Here is a 17,280-nt window from a genome sequence, read left to right as displayed (position 1 = left end):
GTTGAGGAAGCAATAACTGGGACGATCAGAAGCGCCACCGCTACCTTCCAAAAATGCGGCGCATAGAAGGGGTGCGCCTGACATGGTCGTTATAATCTAGTAGGTCGTGACACCCACACAACCGCTACCGCTGAAATACGCGTTACGCAATCGTAACCGTCCTGTCATTTTTGATATCTAAGCACTTTTCGGACGAGAAAAATAGCCAAGTATTGTCAGCCGATGCCCAACATTGTGGTATCGGTTTCATAGATGGGTTTCCGGATGCGACAGTCCTTTTAACGGACGCAGAAATCACACGCACACACGTCTGAGCGAAGGACGGCATGTCGAACCAATGTATGCCACAAAGTTGCTTGCGTCCTCCACTGATATTGAACACGTAACCATGCGATCAATTTGGACACGTTGTCAACCGACACGCAGATGACTGTTGCTTTGTTGGTTAGGTAACGCTGCAATTGGAGCCTATGTAAAGATTCATCTTACCTTCTGCTGTCGTAGGTCTCCTATGTATGAGCGAGGAAAATTCAGAAGCCAAAAGAGTAACTGCACCGCACCCACACTGAGCGGCAGACTGCGCCGGAGGCGTATCACCGTCTGGTCGAGATAAGGAACGAACGTACCACCGCGATAAAAAAATTGCGAAGTCATTTTTTGAACCGCGCGGCGGGACCACAATTCCATTGACGCTCGAGCGACTGCGCTGAAAAAAAAAACCTGTGTTTTGTTGCGCCGCATTTATTCGGCTGAACCGTCTCGCAGACGTCCCAACAGAATATGTCCTTTTCGTCAATAACCTGGAAGCGTTCTGCTTATTGATTGTGTTTCACGTACGACTCATTTCGTTTCTTCGCATTAAGGTTTAGCTGAGGTTGTTTTTATGTGGAGCACATAAAGGCCGTTTCTCTGTTGCCTTAAGCGACGATCTAGCGTACCTGCCAAGATGAGTGCATTGATGTCTTCGGCCGCTGATGTACTTCTACGCGTTATAGCGCGAAACACCGGATATAACAACGTCGAAAAGTGGGAAGTTCAGCGATACCGTGAAGGTGGAGTGTAGCAAAATCCTGAGGTCGAGAGCCGCCCATATTGCGAACAGTCCTCTCTGTCTCGCAGCCTCTTATATTTTTTTCGGTATAGTACTTTGTTATCTTTGACCGTTATAAACTTTTTAAAATTGTTTCTCATCCCGTAGGTGGCAGATACAGCGTATTCCCAAGCGGCGAGCTGCACGTCCGCCACGTCACCCAGGCAGATGGTATGGGGGACTACCGGTGTCGCACCAGACACAGGCTCACAGGAGAGACCAAGCTCAGCTCGTTTGGACGCCTCGTAGTTACAGGTACCGTGTCACCACGTCATGTGAAACTGAAAGAGAAAGCACGATGTCTATAGCGCGTTCACTTGAGTACAGCCTAATGAATGGGTGCCAAACTGATTTCTGTCTGTATGTCTCTTTCTATATCGTGTCTTTTAAGTCTAACCCCACCACGGTCTAGATGGATGGGTGCCGCGAGAAGGGGATTGTAAACACAAGACTACCGTTTCAATTTCCTGTTACTACGGTAATGTTGCGTCCACGCGTGAATTACCTTCTTCTAAGTCAGGGATGAAACTAGAAGTGGTGTATAATATGGTCAGTAAGGAACGGATTAAAATGATGAAGCGAGCTGGTGTACCGTAGACCCAAGTACCATTTCACTGAGATTGAAGGACGATGAGGTTGTCCCTATCATACTGCACCTGCGTCCTCAAACCCAAGGGAATATTACATTGAACGTAAAAGCAGAATGCAGGCAAACTGGCGTAGATGCCAATAAGATAACACTTCCTTGGGTTTGAGGGAAAACCAAGACACAAGTACTGTGTACTAGAGCACTGCACCGGATCGGGCATCCCCAAAAAGCCAGACGCCGGCTCGGTCCGGCCCGTGGGCCGGGCAAATTCTCCTGTGGCAAGGCTCGTGTTTCACATTACGGGCCCGAGCCGGCTCGGGCACGTACACTGCCGGTCCTACATCGGGTTCGAACCTGTGTAACCCCACTTTTTACTAGTCACGGTCAACTTTTACAGCCCGCTTCACTGGGCCGGGGTGGGCCGGGCCTGTAAACATGGAAATTATTCGGGCTTGAGCCAGGAGTCGTCGGGACGCGCCTGGGCGGGTAAATCCAAGAAAGTCCGGGCACGGGTCGAGCCTTTGCCCTAGAATGCGGCCCGTACTGTGTACTTCGTGTTGTATCTTGTGCCCCTTAAACTTAAGGACATGTCACAGGATTCAAATATCATTTCGTTCTACTGTGAGTGCCTAACCGAAGACTACGAGGCAGTACAGTGCAGAAGAACAAGCCTTCGTCTGTGATGTTGAGCTGGAAATTGTTGTTCTAAGTCAACCTGTTTTCACTGCTACATCACGCGTTCAATCTATCGCTCAAGTTGAGACAGTTCCCACCAGGGCGCTTAACTACCAGCTTATTCGCAATGGCAGTTAAATGTCATTTGGATCTGTTGCCTGTCTTGTTGTCTGTCCATGGCTCCACCGACCTGTCTTTCTACTCTTCCACAGATCTCAAGGTGAACGTTCTGCCTCGAATCAGCAATATTCACACGACAGTAACAGCACAGGAACTTGACACCGTCCAGATGCCCTGCGCCGCCCAAGGCTATCCTGCACCAAAGTACACGTACGTGTTTTTTCAAGCTACCGTGTTATAATACAACGGGGTAGAGCAAAATGCCCAACCACTGAGCTGGGAAAGATCACAAACTTTGGCGACCTCATTAATGTTTCTTCTTCTTGTGGCAGCAGATATGAGTTCCGAGAGCCACCGTATTTCTCGGTAATACCTCTCGTGAATTTAAATGGGCCGTTGGCGATTGGAACATCCCTGCAAAGAGAGCGACACCCTTAACTTACCATTTCATTCCTGAGGAGGTGGAAAATTTCACCGCACAAAAACATTCTAAGAGAAATATGACCCGTGCTGTAAGTGCGCTGCCCTCTTTAGGTCCTGAACAACCGGATATATTTGTTTATATAGCTTAGGTGCTTGCTAACCATATTCCTCACGATGAAGTACCCCCAGCGTGGATCAGGAAAACTCCCCTTCAGGGAGATAATGTACAATTTGAGTAATATTCCTGAAGTCACTGTTTTGTATTTCGAATGTCTTCCTTTTCTTTTCTTTTCTTTTTGCAATGGAAACCCATTTTAGATGTATATATAGTTCCCTAGTAGGCCACTAGGGATATGAATGTTTTGTAGAAGCTATGAACCAACGAAACCGCAGCGAAGCGGTGATGTTGCAAGTCATCGTTGCTGCATGTTTCGAGGGGACATTTATTTATTATTTCCGACCGAACGAACGGCTGTGAAGCTTGAAGAAATGGAGTTGTGTTAAGAAGCCCGCGTCAGTTCATACGAGCGATATATGTATAGTTACACGGAAGGAATTCTATGGATGAAGGCAGAATAATACTATTTCCTAGCAGAATAATACTATTTCCTAGCAGAATAAGCATGCCTTCCTGACCAAAGACGGTGTTATTAAGCACGCATACAACTTTTTTATCAAAAGGTTGTTAGAAGCCGCTTTGCACTTGTCACGTGCACTTTACAGCGACATTCCGTACCCAAGCCTAAGCTAAACAAATGCTGGTGCATGCTTAGTTTCATTAAAGTAGTTTCATGCTTAGGGTTACCGCGCAAAATATTTCACAAATTAAATTCGGGTCCAATTGTTTGTAATTAAATTATATAGCCAGTGCTTCTGCCGGGACGACTACCGGGACGACACTGTCTGTTTAATCCGGTTTCTGTCCTGCCAAGCATTCGAGCCACCGATTCGAGACAAAACTTGCTGCTTGCGTTTTGTCGTATCTGAAAGCAGTCGTCAGTTTCCATTATCTCGGCCAATGTGCCTCTGACGTCCGCCAAGATGCGGTGGCCCATGCTTACGTCACCGTGAATATAAAAACCCCCATGTGAACATGCCGTTCGCTTTTCTCGTTTACCTAAGAAAATACGACATTCTGGCGAACGAAACTTTGTATTTTGCATCTAGACCTTACTTATAGTCGCACACACACAGCAATAACAAATTCAGTTAACGGCTCCAGACTGCCCCTTTAAACTGTACTGAGGTTTAAACAGGCATACCGTACTATATACCGCCTTGTGGTGTACCTGGGAATAAAGTTATCGAAATCCCCGTTTCAAAGTAAACTACCGCGAATAAGTGTTATCTGACTACAAAGTGCACAATCGAGCGCGGAAAACTGCCAAAGACGAAGTGAGACTAACTTGGACTTAAAAAATGCAAACACCGAACTTAGAGTAACCTAATAATAAACCAACCAAGATGATGCGCTCCTTCGTGTCCGCCCTGCTAAGCCTATAACAGCTGCTAAAATGTGGCTGTCGTTCGCTTAATACGGCTTGGGCAGATACCGAAAACACGTGAATTGGAGTGGTTAAATAGTGATGCCAGTTTTTAAAACGCGGCATATCATCTTACGAGGCAATCGAGCATTCTCCTTGATCATCCTTGTTCTGCGATCGTGAATTTCGATGAAAGATGAAAGTCACTGAAAAGGTTAGCCAGCTGTAGGGATTTGATTTCTTAGGCAACCGTTGGGCAATCGTTGATTTCTTAGGCAACTTGAGGCTTTGTTTGTATCTGTCCCTTCTATGTTGTTCCAGCCTCAGAACATCAGTTTCTGTCTTGTGAATTTCGAGATCTGGGATTTCGCGACTGGGAATATCGGGATATAGGAATATGAATATCGGAATATGGAAATATCGAGGTTCTCCTCCTTCATGCACGTTTCAGAGTTGAGGAAAGACTCGTATAGTATAACATGTGCCATTGGACCTTTATGTCATGCTGTTTTGTATCGCGCGTGTAGACTCCACTCGTGCAACGGCCCCATATCGTTCACTATAGAGTCACTTCATAAGCTTATTAAGCGAAGCTCATATAGTGGTTCTATCATCCACTAAGCACCGTCGTGAGCTCCCAGCGTCTGGCGTTACGCCTCGTTAAGCGCATTACCACACTTTCTTAAGCATGCACCGTTCTAAGTGCACAAACACAGCCACAGATATTACCGTGCAAGTATTTGGCTTTCATGAGCTTCCCCGGATGTAATCGCTGAAGCGCTCTCTTGCGGAGCGGTGCTCTTATGACTTATGTAGTACGTGAGTGGCCACGATCACTGGTCTCCGTTCACTGCTCAGAGCAACGCAGACAGGAAGGCTCTCAAGTTTACTTTCCATATGTGCATGCACATCTGGGAACTGTGCACCAGGGGCTAAGTACACATTTGCGAAATCATGTAGATCGCGAATATAGTGCGTTCTTTGAGTGCTGGTTGTGCAAGGCCAAAGACACGTGTGTGTAGGTGCGTGTTGCCTAGATTCCCGCTTGGATACCCCCCAAGCAGCACAACGTACTGAAAGTCGAGTGCAATAGGGGTGGCCGGTATGTGTCTTATCAATGTTCTTTAGTTTCACAAGTCTGTTCAAGGCCTTCCACCTACCCGTCCACCCCTATTGCACTCGACTTTCGGTACATTGTGCTGCTTGGGCCCTATACAGTTAAGGGGGCATTGAAGTAAAAACATTTTTCTCCTCGTGGAATGGAAGCTCGCGTGACGTAGTGGATGGTTCGAATGATAGCCTTCCACGCCGAGACTGGGAGGTGACACGGAATCCTGTCACCGGCTGTGCTATCTGAGGGTTTCCCTGGGTTTTCCGAAGACTTTCCAGACGAATGTCGGCACAGTTCCCCTTCAAGTCGGCAAAGGACGCATACTAACCCCCCCCCTGTCCCCCACTCCTTCCTGCTGTCCTCTCTCCACGTCTGTACGGCGCTCAGAGCCACAGTTGCCTCGCGGCACTAATACGGAATTAATCAAATGAAAGACGTCGTTAGCTTGATAGCAGTAGAAAAAGGTATGGGATGCATCCATTACGTCATTCGCGATTTAAGAGCGAAAGAAAGCGCAGTCTGCGGTTTCCCTCTTATTTACTTTTCAAGGGGCGCGGCAATGCGGGGTGGCCTCCCATTGGTCTCCTCGAACGACTTTCCGCGACGATTGGACGCCCCATCCGCAGCGCCGTGTCAACACCACCGAGATAGGGAAAGTCTGCTTACTCGTCGGCGTGACGTAAAAACTAAGAGTCAGCGAATCAGGATCGTGTTCTCAACGGCGCTAGCCAATCACCAGCCAGCTTTCAGCAGTCGTAGCCATGGAGACGAACCACCGTCGTCTGCAAGCAATGATTGAACTTTAAAATAAAGCGCAAGACGGTCCCGTATCTTTCTCAAGACTGATTTTCTGGAAAGCGTGTGGCACTTTTTGTCTACACATTCATGTCTACAGGTTCCAAGTGAGCTCTTGAATTCGCAGAACGGCGATTCGTAGTAGCAGACGAATTCTGACCTTATCCGTGTATTCACACGAGCGACATTCCCCCGAAAGTGGAAGATTCGAAAAGCGTCATAGGTTTCTGCTGTCACGTGAGCGCGAGCGCTCACGTACGCTGCTAACCGTGGGGAATATCCTGCTACACAGCCACAAGATATTCCGTAGCAGACGACAGGAAAACACGCTGACCGTGCCGTCTGCTAAGTGTCGTCTGCTAAATGCGCAGCACGCCACTCCCTATATTCCGCACCATGTGAATGCTCAACTTATCACGGGACTGAACTTCGGCTTTGTGAGCAATGTTTTCGCTTTTTCTTCCACTAGAATATTCCATGAGGAGGTCGCTCGTGTGAACACACGGTATATGTCCACGCAGCGAAGGAGGGAGAGGAGGCAATAAGCAGGCCTTCTGTAACTAGGTGGCGTTGGCCGTGTCTTGAGAAGGAGAGAAAAGTGCAAGTAGGCGTTTCTCGTGTTCTTTTCTTTGTTCTTTTTTAACTGAGGGCCGGTGTTGACGAAAAGTCGGCGGGTGCTGGTAGTTGGACTCGGACCTACACCTCTCTTGCCGTTCATAGAGTTACTAGTGACTCTAGTCGGTCTGGTGCTCTGCTATTACACTGCGCCGACATCGCGCTCTCGTCAACATACCCAAGCCCTCGTTGATGAAGACACTCATCAGATCATTCAGGTCATTACTTGAGAGCTGACGAGACACAACTGTTGAGACTCAGACTCTGCAATTTACGTTTTTCCTTCGCTGTTAAATTACGGCCGATGCAACGGATGAATCCAGTTCCTTTTGCATTGTTGTCAAGGTAACGCCAGCTTTCGTTCCGCCGAGGTATAACTTTCTCTACTTCACTGCCCCTTTAAACCTGATCGACGGAAGAAGAGGTTCTTTGTACGCAAAGTCCAACGGGTTGATCACGTACCGAACAAGCTGACCAACTGAGATACTACAGGGGACATTGAATGTTATTTTCGAATTTTCAGCTCGATATTTTGTGTGTCACTTCGTTTGCGTTACCTTTGCGTTTGTCGTCTGCTTCAGTAACGTGTCCTGCACTAACTATCGACCACTGCAGTAACGGAGTCACCCTCTGTGGGGTCCCTGACGCTCATGAATAGCACGTCCATGAAAAATTAGGACGTGAGACGGCATTTAGAGGATACAGTCACTTACGACATGTCTTCTGGATATCGATAAAAATATGCTGCGCTTCACATCATAAAACTGAAGTTGTAAAACCTGGTATCTCGGTTTTCGTTTTTTCCTTTTCTGGTCTTTCCTATTTTATTTCTTCTAAAGCGTGTGCGTTACATATAGCCAAAATCTTATGCATATCACGTTTTACAAGTACGGGTAAGACGTGACAGAGCGAAACTATTTAGGAATATAATTTAGGTTTAAAACCGTTTATGAGGTTCTCGTGTGTGATGCAGAAATTATTGTACGGTCCTCGTGAAACCCATTTGCGCATTTCTGAATGAAGCGATATGCAAACAAACAGAAACTCATATGGACACATCAAACTTCTGAGGCTTCTGTACAAGACTGACAGTGACAAAATGCACACAATCACCTCAAAGCGATAAAACCCCGGTGCAGGGGACACAAAGAGACAGAAAGGGGTATGGTAAGCTGGCGGAACACTTAAGAACCTGTTCCGGGTGCGAGCCGCTGTTCAAAAACACAAAAGTGTTGTTTAAAAGTCATAAGTTAGGTGTTCTTCTTTATAAGGAAGCCTTGTTGATAAAACAGGCTGGAGATAGTTGCATTAGCGTGCCTTCCGTGTTGGTAACGGATACAATCCAGCAATTCATTGATAACTGACGCGAATTCTGTTCCGGGGGGGGGGGGGGGGGGGCGTTTACTTGGTGCCTTGTTTGCGTGATAGCTTTGATAATTTTGTGATTACAGCATGACGGCCTTGGCTGCCACTAGGGGTCGGGTGTGCAGTTGGTATATTTAAGATGTGTCCCTCCCGTACGAAACTTCCTGAATAACCTGAATCAGACCTGATTCCGGGCACTATCCGGGTGGTTCCGGCGGAATCCGGCACTGTTCAGGCACTATCAGGACATTCCGGCGTAGGTCCAGCCGGATTCCGGACGGCGCTTTCCTGAATCCGCCTGAATATCGCCTGAACCAAACCGGAAGGACGTGCCTGATACTTGGTCGTCAACCGGGATTCCTTTGACAATCTTTGAAAATATTTCAAGTGTGGCAATAGATATTACGTAACATGATTGCAGAGATCCTCGATCACGTTGCCCTCAAAGTCTGGAATTATTAAATTACACGTAGCGTATCTACGACCGTTATCGACAGAATCCCGCAAAACATTTTTTCCCGGTTATAGCAGCAGCAGAAACGGAAATACATTCAAGGCGAGCAAATACTCGGGATCCCTTAACACAATACACCCAGGAACATTTTTCTGGAGCCACGTGCTGTGTGTACATTATTTCGAGATTCTGTGCATGGCCAGACGAACCAGTGATGAGATGATATGATTGCACGACGATCAGGTGAAGTAGCGCGGGACTATGTTTGACGTAAAACCACGAATTAGTATTAATTGTTATTGCTGAGATAACTTTCTGGGCAGGGAAAAGGGACACCAGTGAATACCGGAAATGTATAGTATGATATGATTGATAACTAATCCGTAAACAGGTTGACAAAAAGCAATAAAGCTTAATATATCATGCTTATTTATTTTTTTTAACTTGATAATACGGATGTGTTGCAAAAGTTCCGTTTGGCTTCGAAACCACCAAACCACATGTACATTGCAGTCCCTCTGGACAAAAGTGTACGAGGAGCTAAACTGGTTTCGACTTTTTAGGTCAGCGGGAAATTCCAGAGCTCAATGGGGAGCATACACTGACCCTTCCCCTTCTGCGCCGCTGCTCCCCTCGGGCTGATAGGGAACATACTTATTCTTGGAATATTGTCAGTAGGTCACCTGACCTCCGTAGTCATTTGAAGTGCTAGGCCCAGACAGGATTCATTCGCCATCGTCGGCATCAAGACGTCCTCGTGTGAGACAACGCTTTTTTTTTGTGTGTGTGTGTGTGTGTGTGCGTGCTCCACATAGAAAGCTACAACAGTGAAACGTGTACAGGTAGGGGAGTTAGAGTACGCTGACAAGCAAGAAGAATATTTGATGAATATTTCTGGTAAGTGGCCGCTTCTTACTGCGTGTGTTTTGTGTGTGCGCTTTTTCCTTCATCACTTCGTCTTTCTTTCTTGCAGACGACACGACTGCACTCCAGGATGAAATTGACGTTTTAATAGAAGAATGCAACAGGAATTTGCTTGCGCTTCCTGAGAAGGCGGTTGTGTGTGTGTTGTGCGTTCTGTGTTCCATGCCATGTCGTCCATTGATAGGAACCAACTCGATCGCATCAGCGCTCTCTTGGATTACCACAAGACAAGCCTTCTCCTCCCAAAACGGTAAGTTGTCTTGCTATAAGTATTCGTGCCGCGATTCCGCTTAGTGACTTCTTTCTCTGTCTTCATATGTGTGCCTTATTTGCAGAAGTCACTCAGGCACACAGCGTAGGACGAGAGGAATGGAAGGCGTCGCCCCGGCTCTACTGAAATCTAGTGGGACCAAATTAAGTGAATTGAAAGGCAAACGAAACCATGGAAATAAAGTTGTCGACTGAATCCTACACTTTGTGTTCCATTCATGCATGTAGTATGTAAAGGCACGACAAGGGCGCATGGTCAAGTAGCCCGATTTCAGGTTTCACACTAATCCTGCATGCATCTCTTCCTGGTCTAGTCACACTTTTGTTGTTTTCAAATAGATCCACTCGAGTAAAGGTTTATAGCAAGCGAATCCATGCACCACCATGGATTCAGCATTTCTTCTGAAATTATTCAGGCGCTCTCCGTTTTCGTTCAGGAATCATCCTGTATTCTATCAGGCGCGTATCCGGGCATGATCAGATAAATGGCGAGTTTGTTCCGGTTACATTCAGTTTCGAGTTCAGGACCCATTCAGTCCCGGAATAATTTACCGGAATAGATCCTGATAGCCCATTCCTGAATAATTCCTGATCGTCATTCCCGCCCAATTTTGGGTTCAGTCCGGAATCAGGTCTGATCGAAGAAACCTGATTGGTTTCGGATTCAGGAATTTTCGTACGGGCTGCCATTAAAGTTGTTTGTCAGTCAGTGCTTCGTCTGTGTTGTCTCTTTGTGTCCCCTGCACCGAGGTTTTATCGCTTTTAGATGTACCACCAAACAGCCCGGTTTTTATCGCTTTTACACAATCACTTCATGTCATCTCGCTTTCGCCAGACTTTCGCAAGAAAGCGCCTAATTAAAGCATTAATTAATGAATTTAGGTAATTAGACATCTTGTAGTTACATAATCACTTCGAGAGAATGTCCCACCTAGCCGCATAACTCGACTGCAAAAACCACGTTTATGCTGCACGCAGAACTTTTAAAAGAACCTGGTGTAGCAAAAAAAAAAAAAAAAATAATAATAATAAAACAAAAGCCCGGTATGTGTGTCTGTTGCAACTCCATTAGCACTCATCCGAGTGAACACACCACTGCCCAATGTTCACGACACACGAAACAACAACTCCGTACACTCCAGCGCCATCTCTGGCGATATACGGTGATTCACATGCTAAGCAAGCCACATTCTGCATCCACTCGCATTCTGATGGCGGACACAGCTTCCCGCACACGGTGCAATGCGTGCAACTCCAAAGCAATCCCTGTGTGCGAGCGTCAATACACGCTCCATTGACTATTTGCGCCAAGCCTTTTCGAATTGCAAATTCTTTCCGAGAGTGTAGAAGATGCTCTGCCAATATATATGTGGCCATCCCCATATGGGTTTGTAACAAAGAAAACAGCTCAAGGGATCCGAGACTTTTCGCAAGATCAGCGCGATTTTTTCCTGCGTCGGGTGATTCTCGCTTCTTGCGGCTTTCACGCTTTGAGGCTTCTGTCACCCAAGCTGATTTCACACGCCAATTCTTTCACGGCGATAGCTCAAGTCGTATTCTCTTCCTCCAGAAAAGTTTTCCTGGTGCTTGTTCTCTTTTTTGTTCTGCGCTGGCCGAAAAACGCGTTGCACATTCGAACCGTAGACTGCATCTCCGCAAGAGAAGCAAAAACTGGCTCAGCGGTGCTTGAGCACTTTCTCTTTCTCTCTATTTCTTCTTGTTGAACCAGAACCGTTGCAGAATGGGACTCAGTGGTACCTTGCCGTGAGGCTCTCATTTAGTTTCTGTTCCTTTTCTTTCTTTCTTTTTTTTCAGATAATACGTAGTTACTTACTTTACCCACTTAGTTTATAGAACACATGAACGCGACCACCCTAAGATATAAGCCTTCAATGTTTTACTTTGCAAGACAGTTCTTATAGCATGAGCGACGCCATATAGCGTTTATTAGATTAGTTTTGCGTCCATAAGATCATAGGCTGAAATTTTATACCTGCCAGTATAGGCTATACGATGTACCTAGTGATGTATCTAAATGGAAACTGACTTACACAACTGAGTTGCTGTCGTCCGGCGATGTTTGAACTTTCACTTCGCGACCTGGCGATCTGTGAGATGGCGCACATCTTAGCAATGCAAAAACATCTTCGGCTTTCCCACCTCACAATGTCATATTTGCTTCGCTAAGTTTACATTCAATTTAAACATCGCAATTATAATCTGATTATTATCGCTAACAAAAGTAAGTGCAATTAGAGCCAGTGTTGATACGAGCGGCAATGCGCATGGAGTATTATATCACACACATATACATGCAACGTATGCGCAGATAAAGTATGCCCACATTTGCGCGTGTAACGCGTTGCCCTAGGACGAACTTCTGGTACCGGCCTCGGTGGCTCAGTCGGTAGCGTGTTCGCCTTCTGATCCCGAGATCGCAGGTTCGAACCCGGCCGAGGACGCCAGCAACTTGGTGGCAGGGTACAAGTTGCTTAGACACGCCGTCTTCCGCGAGGGACGTTAAATACGGGGTGCCGTGTGATGAGCTTTCATCGCACGTTAAAGAACCCTCAGGTGGGCAAAAGCAATCCACAGACCGACCGCTGTGGCGTCGCTCATGATCGCAGTTGTCTCGCGACGTAAACCTCCAATTATATAGAACTTCTGGTGCAGTTCCGAAAAAAAACCGACAAAAATCGTATGTATGTACGACTTAATGGAGCCGTTCCTGGATTCACCGTACGAAAACTGCGTAGTCGCATTCAAGGGGTATCCGCCTGAATACACTTGTGTGTACGCGTATATAGTCTTAGTTTTAACGTAAACAAAATGTTGAATTGGCAAATAGTCTAATTCGCGTGAAGTTTCGCGGGTGATTGTCATAGTACATGTAATAAGTATCTTCATAAGTCTCTTTTGTCTTATATATTTTAATATAATTTGTAGAAGTTGTGCAGTCCAAGACTAAATAAAAGCAGTAAAAGAGTATGGGGTAGATTACGGAATTATAAAGTTGTCTTCTGAGCAAGATAGGCAACAAATCATTATCGCGGTTAAGGGCACCATATTCTTGTTTTTCTTTTCTTTTTCTTTTTTTCTCTGTTTCAGCAGAAAACAGTTTTGATGCGCTTATTGCACGATTGATTCTGATTGAAACCAGACGCCTAAACATCTAATTTGTTGCACTTCAATCACTTCGGTGCCTGTATGTAAATGTAGACCACCAGATACTATTGGCTTGTTCTTAGGTCGGAAGGTAATAAACTTGGTTTTCTTAACATTGAGGGATAGTCTGTTAGCATTTAACCAAACGGACAATCCATGAAGGTATTTGTTTAGATTAACATTTACATGTTCTAAGGACATGTGACTGAAAAATATGTGTGTATCATCTGCTTATAAAACTGTTGTTTGCATACGGAGTTAAGGAAATATCATTTCTGTTTATGAGAAACAAAACCAGTCTCAATATTGATCCTTGTGGGACACCATACTTGACTAACTGTTTCAAAGATTTGACGCCAGGAGAGAAATCTATTGAACCCTGGAAGTCAAATAACTGCGGAATAAATCATAAGTTGTACCTCGAATACTATAAACAGAAGGTTTGCGAAATAGGGTATGATGTCACATACACCCCACCCCCTGTCAGGTGCGCTTCGAAAACAGTACAAAATTGTCCAAATGCCAGGGCTGTTTATATTTATTGACACTCAAAATGCACACTGGCAGGTATAACAGGTTAAAAACAATCTAAAACTGATGTTTCGGAATCTATACGAGTTCCACGCTCAGAGCGAAAAGACCTGTCGTGGAATGTGAACGCATTATTTATTGAACAAGGGAGCGAAGCAGCCTGGAAGCGGACCCGGATTTTTATACATCCCTTTTTCTCTTTCTTGATATGCCACGACTTCAAATACTTCCTGGCCCCCCGACGACCTTCGTTCATTAAAATGCTTCGCGTATCGAAATCTAGCCTGTGGCCCGTGCACCACACATGTTCGTATAGTTCTGATTGCTTATCCATAGCCTTACTGATATCACGTTTGCGTTCCTTCATCCTCGGAGAAACCTTTCTCCCCGTTTCCCCGATATAAAATTTAGTGCAATCTCGACATGAAACCCGGTACGGCTTTTCGGGTATCTGAGAACAAACCAATACAGGCGGTATAGCTACTCGATGTTCTTAACATTTTCATTTTTTAGCCCGAGTAATGCGAGTTCTGTAGACATTCCCTTTTGAAAAGCAAATTGAGTGTTCTGAAATTAAGTTACGGTGTCCCAGAAATGAACGTAATCTTTTGTAAATTATTTTCTCGTCGACGTTGGAGAAAAGTGGTAGAATAGAAATCGATCTGTAGTTCACCACACCTTTGCTTAATATTATGACTGGTGGTTTTTAGGTCATCTGGAAAGACACCTTTTTGAGATATATAAAATAATTAAATGGCATAACGGGTCGGAGAGTAAAGAGTGAGAGAGTAAAGACTTGAGTCGTTGCACTTCAAATCCATCAATCCATAAATCCATTGGCTGCGCTGCGCTACGTCACAAAAAAGGAAGGTAAAGAGAGAGAAAAAAACATGAAAGAAGCACCAATGGTGAGGATAAAAAAACACGCCCGGTGTACCCAAAAGCCCTCAATCCCAATAACTCACATTCTCGTGAAGACATACACCACCAGTAGTGTCCCCAGAAATCGACCTCTGGGGAGTACCGAGCCTCGAAGATGGGGGAGGTGTATATGTTTTTGGATACATGTTTATAGGTATATGCATTGGTAGCCGAACTGCACTGGACAATCTCACAAACTTCAGGGGGAAGAGGGCAAAATCTGGACACCAATGATAGCGTTCTGGACTACCTAACGCAGACTTAACTTCCGTCCAGTAAACAGGACGAGTCTATGTCATCGCAGGATGAGACTCTCTGAGTGTTAAAGAGTTATTTAGATAATTACTGGCTAATGAATGTGCTCAAGTGAACGAAATTATGAGGCCACGCTTAAGATGGTTTTAATCGTCATGTTACTGGACCCAATATAATTTCGTCAGTTAAATGTTTAGGTATACATCAGGAAAAAGCGAATTCTTAATGAAACAACAACATCTGTAAAAGAGTTAACTGGCAACAGTGCGACAGTTAGACGTGTCCTGCTTTTATTGTTCATCGTCCCTATAGTCCCGTAGTGTAAAGTCGCTAAAGTCAGTAACTGGCAACTTTTCGCAGTTGCTGTCCTCGCATCCTTTATTTCGCCATGGAGAGACTTTCAACGTTGTGCTTGTCCTAAACGTGGTCATCCTAACTGTGTTCTGGACTGTGCAATTTGCGTCGTTAATAGAATATCCCGGAACAAGCGTCATAGACTTACCGTGCTAGGAGGCGCATAATAGGTGTACATGCACTATTTGTATAATATGTGCATCCAATTTCATGGTGTGCTTTAGATGTAGTACGTTCATCTACCAAGAACTCAGGTAGCAGTTGCTTTTGACGTGCGTGCTTTCTAGCATCTGTGGATACCTATATAAAAGCATTCCTCTCACTCTGGGGAACTTCGCCTGAGTCGATCTACCGGTCGCAAGCTACTAGTCTTGTTGTTACGAACCCAGTACACGCACTATTTAAAATGTAGAAAACAACAGTATTTATGAAGCGCCCGTCGAACCTTACCGCCATTTCTACCGAGGCCATTCACCACGTTAGTCCGCGGACTTCGCCTATAAGTGTGCCCTTACAAGTACCGGACTACTCCCAAATACACTTAGGAAGGCGGATTCCCCTAACTTGCCGAATGTGAGCGTGTATCAAAGACACATCATATCTTGCTGTCCCGCCAACGATACCACACGCATGGATAGCATCCCTAAGCAGCCTTAGCAGTCCTCTTGACGTGACGATGGAAACATAAGTCCTTGACCTGTAATCCAACACCTCCAAGTCCTGCAGGCTTTTGTGCGTTTTTCTACAGTCACCATGTTCGTAGATTTACTGCAACCATGAATGAACCATGAACTATTTCTGCTGTTACCGTGTCCACTGCTGTTCTCTTTTCTTTTTTTTCTTCGTGTTTTTTTTTTATAGATAGATTTTCTTTCCTGTTCGAGTTACGAGAACTGGAGTAGCCGGCTATCGTCATTCATGGATATCTTCATGAGGACATATCCTGCATTTTATTGTATGTTTTCGTCCACCAAACCAACCCAGTCCAAAACAAACAACGCGTTAAGGATGATGACAAAATGATTAACTTCTTAATCCCCATTTTTTTCTTTCAATCATCATCATCATCATCAACAACTTCTTAAAGGGACGGTATCGTACCCCCTGCCCCTTTCATAAAGTGCACCATTCGATTGCCCTTTGTTGAAAATGGAATACTGCTAATTTACCCGACAAAACACGCCGCAGTTATTAAATAACCGAATTAAATTGATAAATATTGCAGAGCACGCCACGATCTATGTTGGCAACAATAGAAACGGCCACGTCGCCCTGCGGGTAAGTCCGTGATAGCATACAGAAATCGTCTGCTTTTGCGCGTACTAGTGCATCGGCGTGAGCAGACGTCTTTCAGACGTTACTGGGCACCGCGGCAACTCTCGTACATTTTGTTTCAGTTCTCAGGTAAGAAACGCGCATTCTAAGTAGTGACAAGCATGGTGGTTCAGAACAACTATGTTCATCCTCAGAAACAAGTTAAAAGTCGCAGAACAACCCCATCCACAATCACAAATCTGAAGTCGCTGGCCATCGGCGCGCGCGGTCGCATTACAGCTCCGACCAAAAATATATTACGCGCGCTTCCATTACACTCCCCGTTGTACACTGAGCCTATGGGACATGCAACAAAATCGCTTCCCTCGGTACGCCCGCTCGCGATATTTGGGCCAAAATAATGTCATTCCCTACAGTAGCAGTTTGGGAATTCATTGCAATCCACAAATTCGACAAGCTTACTGCAGTTTTCCAGATCCCTGCGAATGAAAATAATAAGCTTTTGTCGTTTGCTAGCATGTTCTGCACGCAGGCGCCGATTACATTTCTTCCTTGGAGCGCAGGAGGAAAACAAAGCGAAGAAAACAATTTTGCGACGGTGCAGCCAACCATCCACGGAAGCGAACGTTAACTAGATCGCATGAGGCCTCCTTAAAGTAGCACAGAAGAAAAAACACCCAGTTTTCTTCCTATAAAACTGTTAAGTAGGCCAGTAAGATGCACCATGCGAAGTAATTTACACCACGGAGTCATAATTATCGCAGAAATTGGATTTAAAATACGCCGCAAAAAGTGACCGTGCGCAACGGTGGTGAAGAGCAGTACCAGCCTGTGATCTGCCTGGAACCTCGCGCTGACGCTATA

General features: G+C 45.4%; 1 protein-coding gene and 1 long non-coding RNA gene across 3 annotated transcripts in view; both read left to right on the top strand.

Annotated features, from left to right (window-relative positions):
* Positions 1 to 922: 922 nt before the first annotated feature.
* The window catches only part of LOC135386219 (cell adhesion molecule Dscam1-like), a 139,094-nt gene continuing 122,736 nt past the window's right edge, over positions 923 to 17,280 (top strand). For both annotated transcript variants that reach the window (XM_064616035.1, XM_064616033.1), the window contains exons 1-3: positions 923 to 1,052; positions 1,199 to 1,345; positions 2,567 to 2,684. In XM_064616035.1, coding sequence (XP_064472105.1) covers positions 947 to 1,052; positions 1,199 to 1,345; positions 2,567 to 2,684 — 371 coding nt within the window. In that variant the 5' untranslated portion in view covers positions 923 to 946. The remainder of the gene's footprint in view (positions 1,053 to 1,198; positions 1,346 to 2,566; positions 2,685 to 17,280) is intronic.
* On the top strand, positions 9,525 to 10,043 carry LOC135386220 (uncharacterized). Its single transcript, XR_010420635.1, has 3 exons — positions 9,525 to 9,618; positions 9,695 to 9,895; positions 9,981 to 10,043. It is a non-coding gene; the product is annotated as an uncharacterized LOC135386220 (long non-coding RNA).

Source organism: Ornithodoros turicata, chromosome 2 (assembly GCF_037126465.1).
Source record: "Ornithodoros turicata isolate Travis chromosome 2, ASM3712646v1, whole genome shotgun sequence".
In the NCBI taxonomy this organism is placed as follows: Eukaryota; Metazoa; Arthropoda; class Arachnida; order Ixodida; family Argasidae; genus Ornithodoros; species Ornithodoros turicata.
The sequence above is the reverse complement of the archived record's forward strand: the minus strand, read 5'-3'. Positions and strand labels throughout refer to the sequence as shown.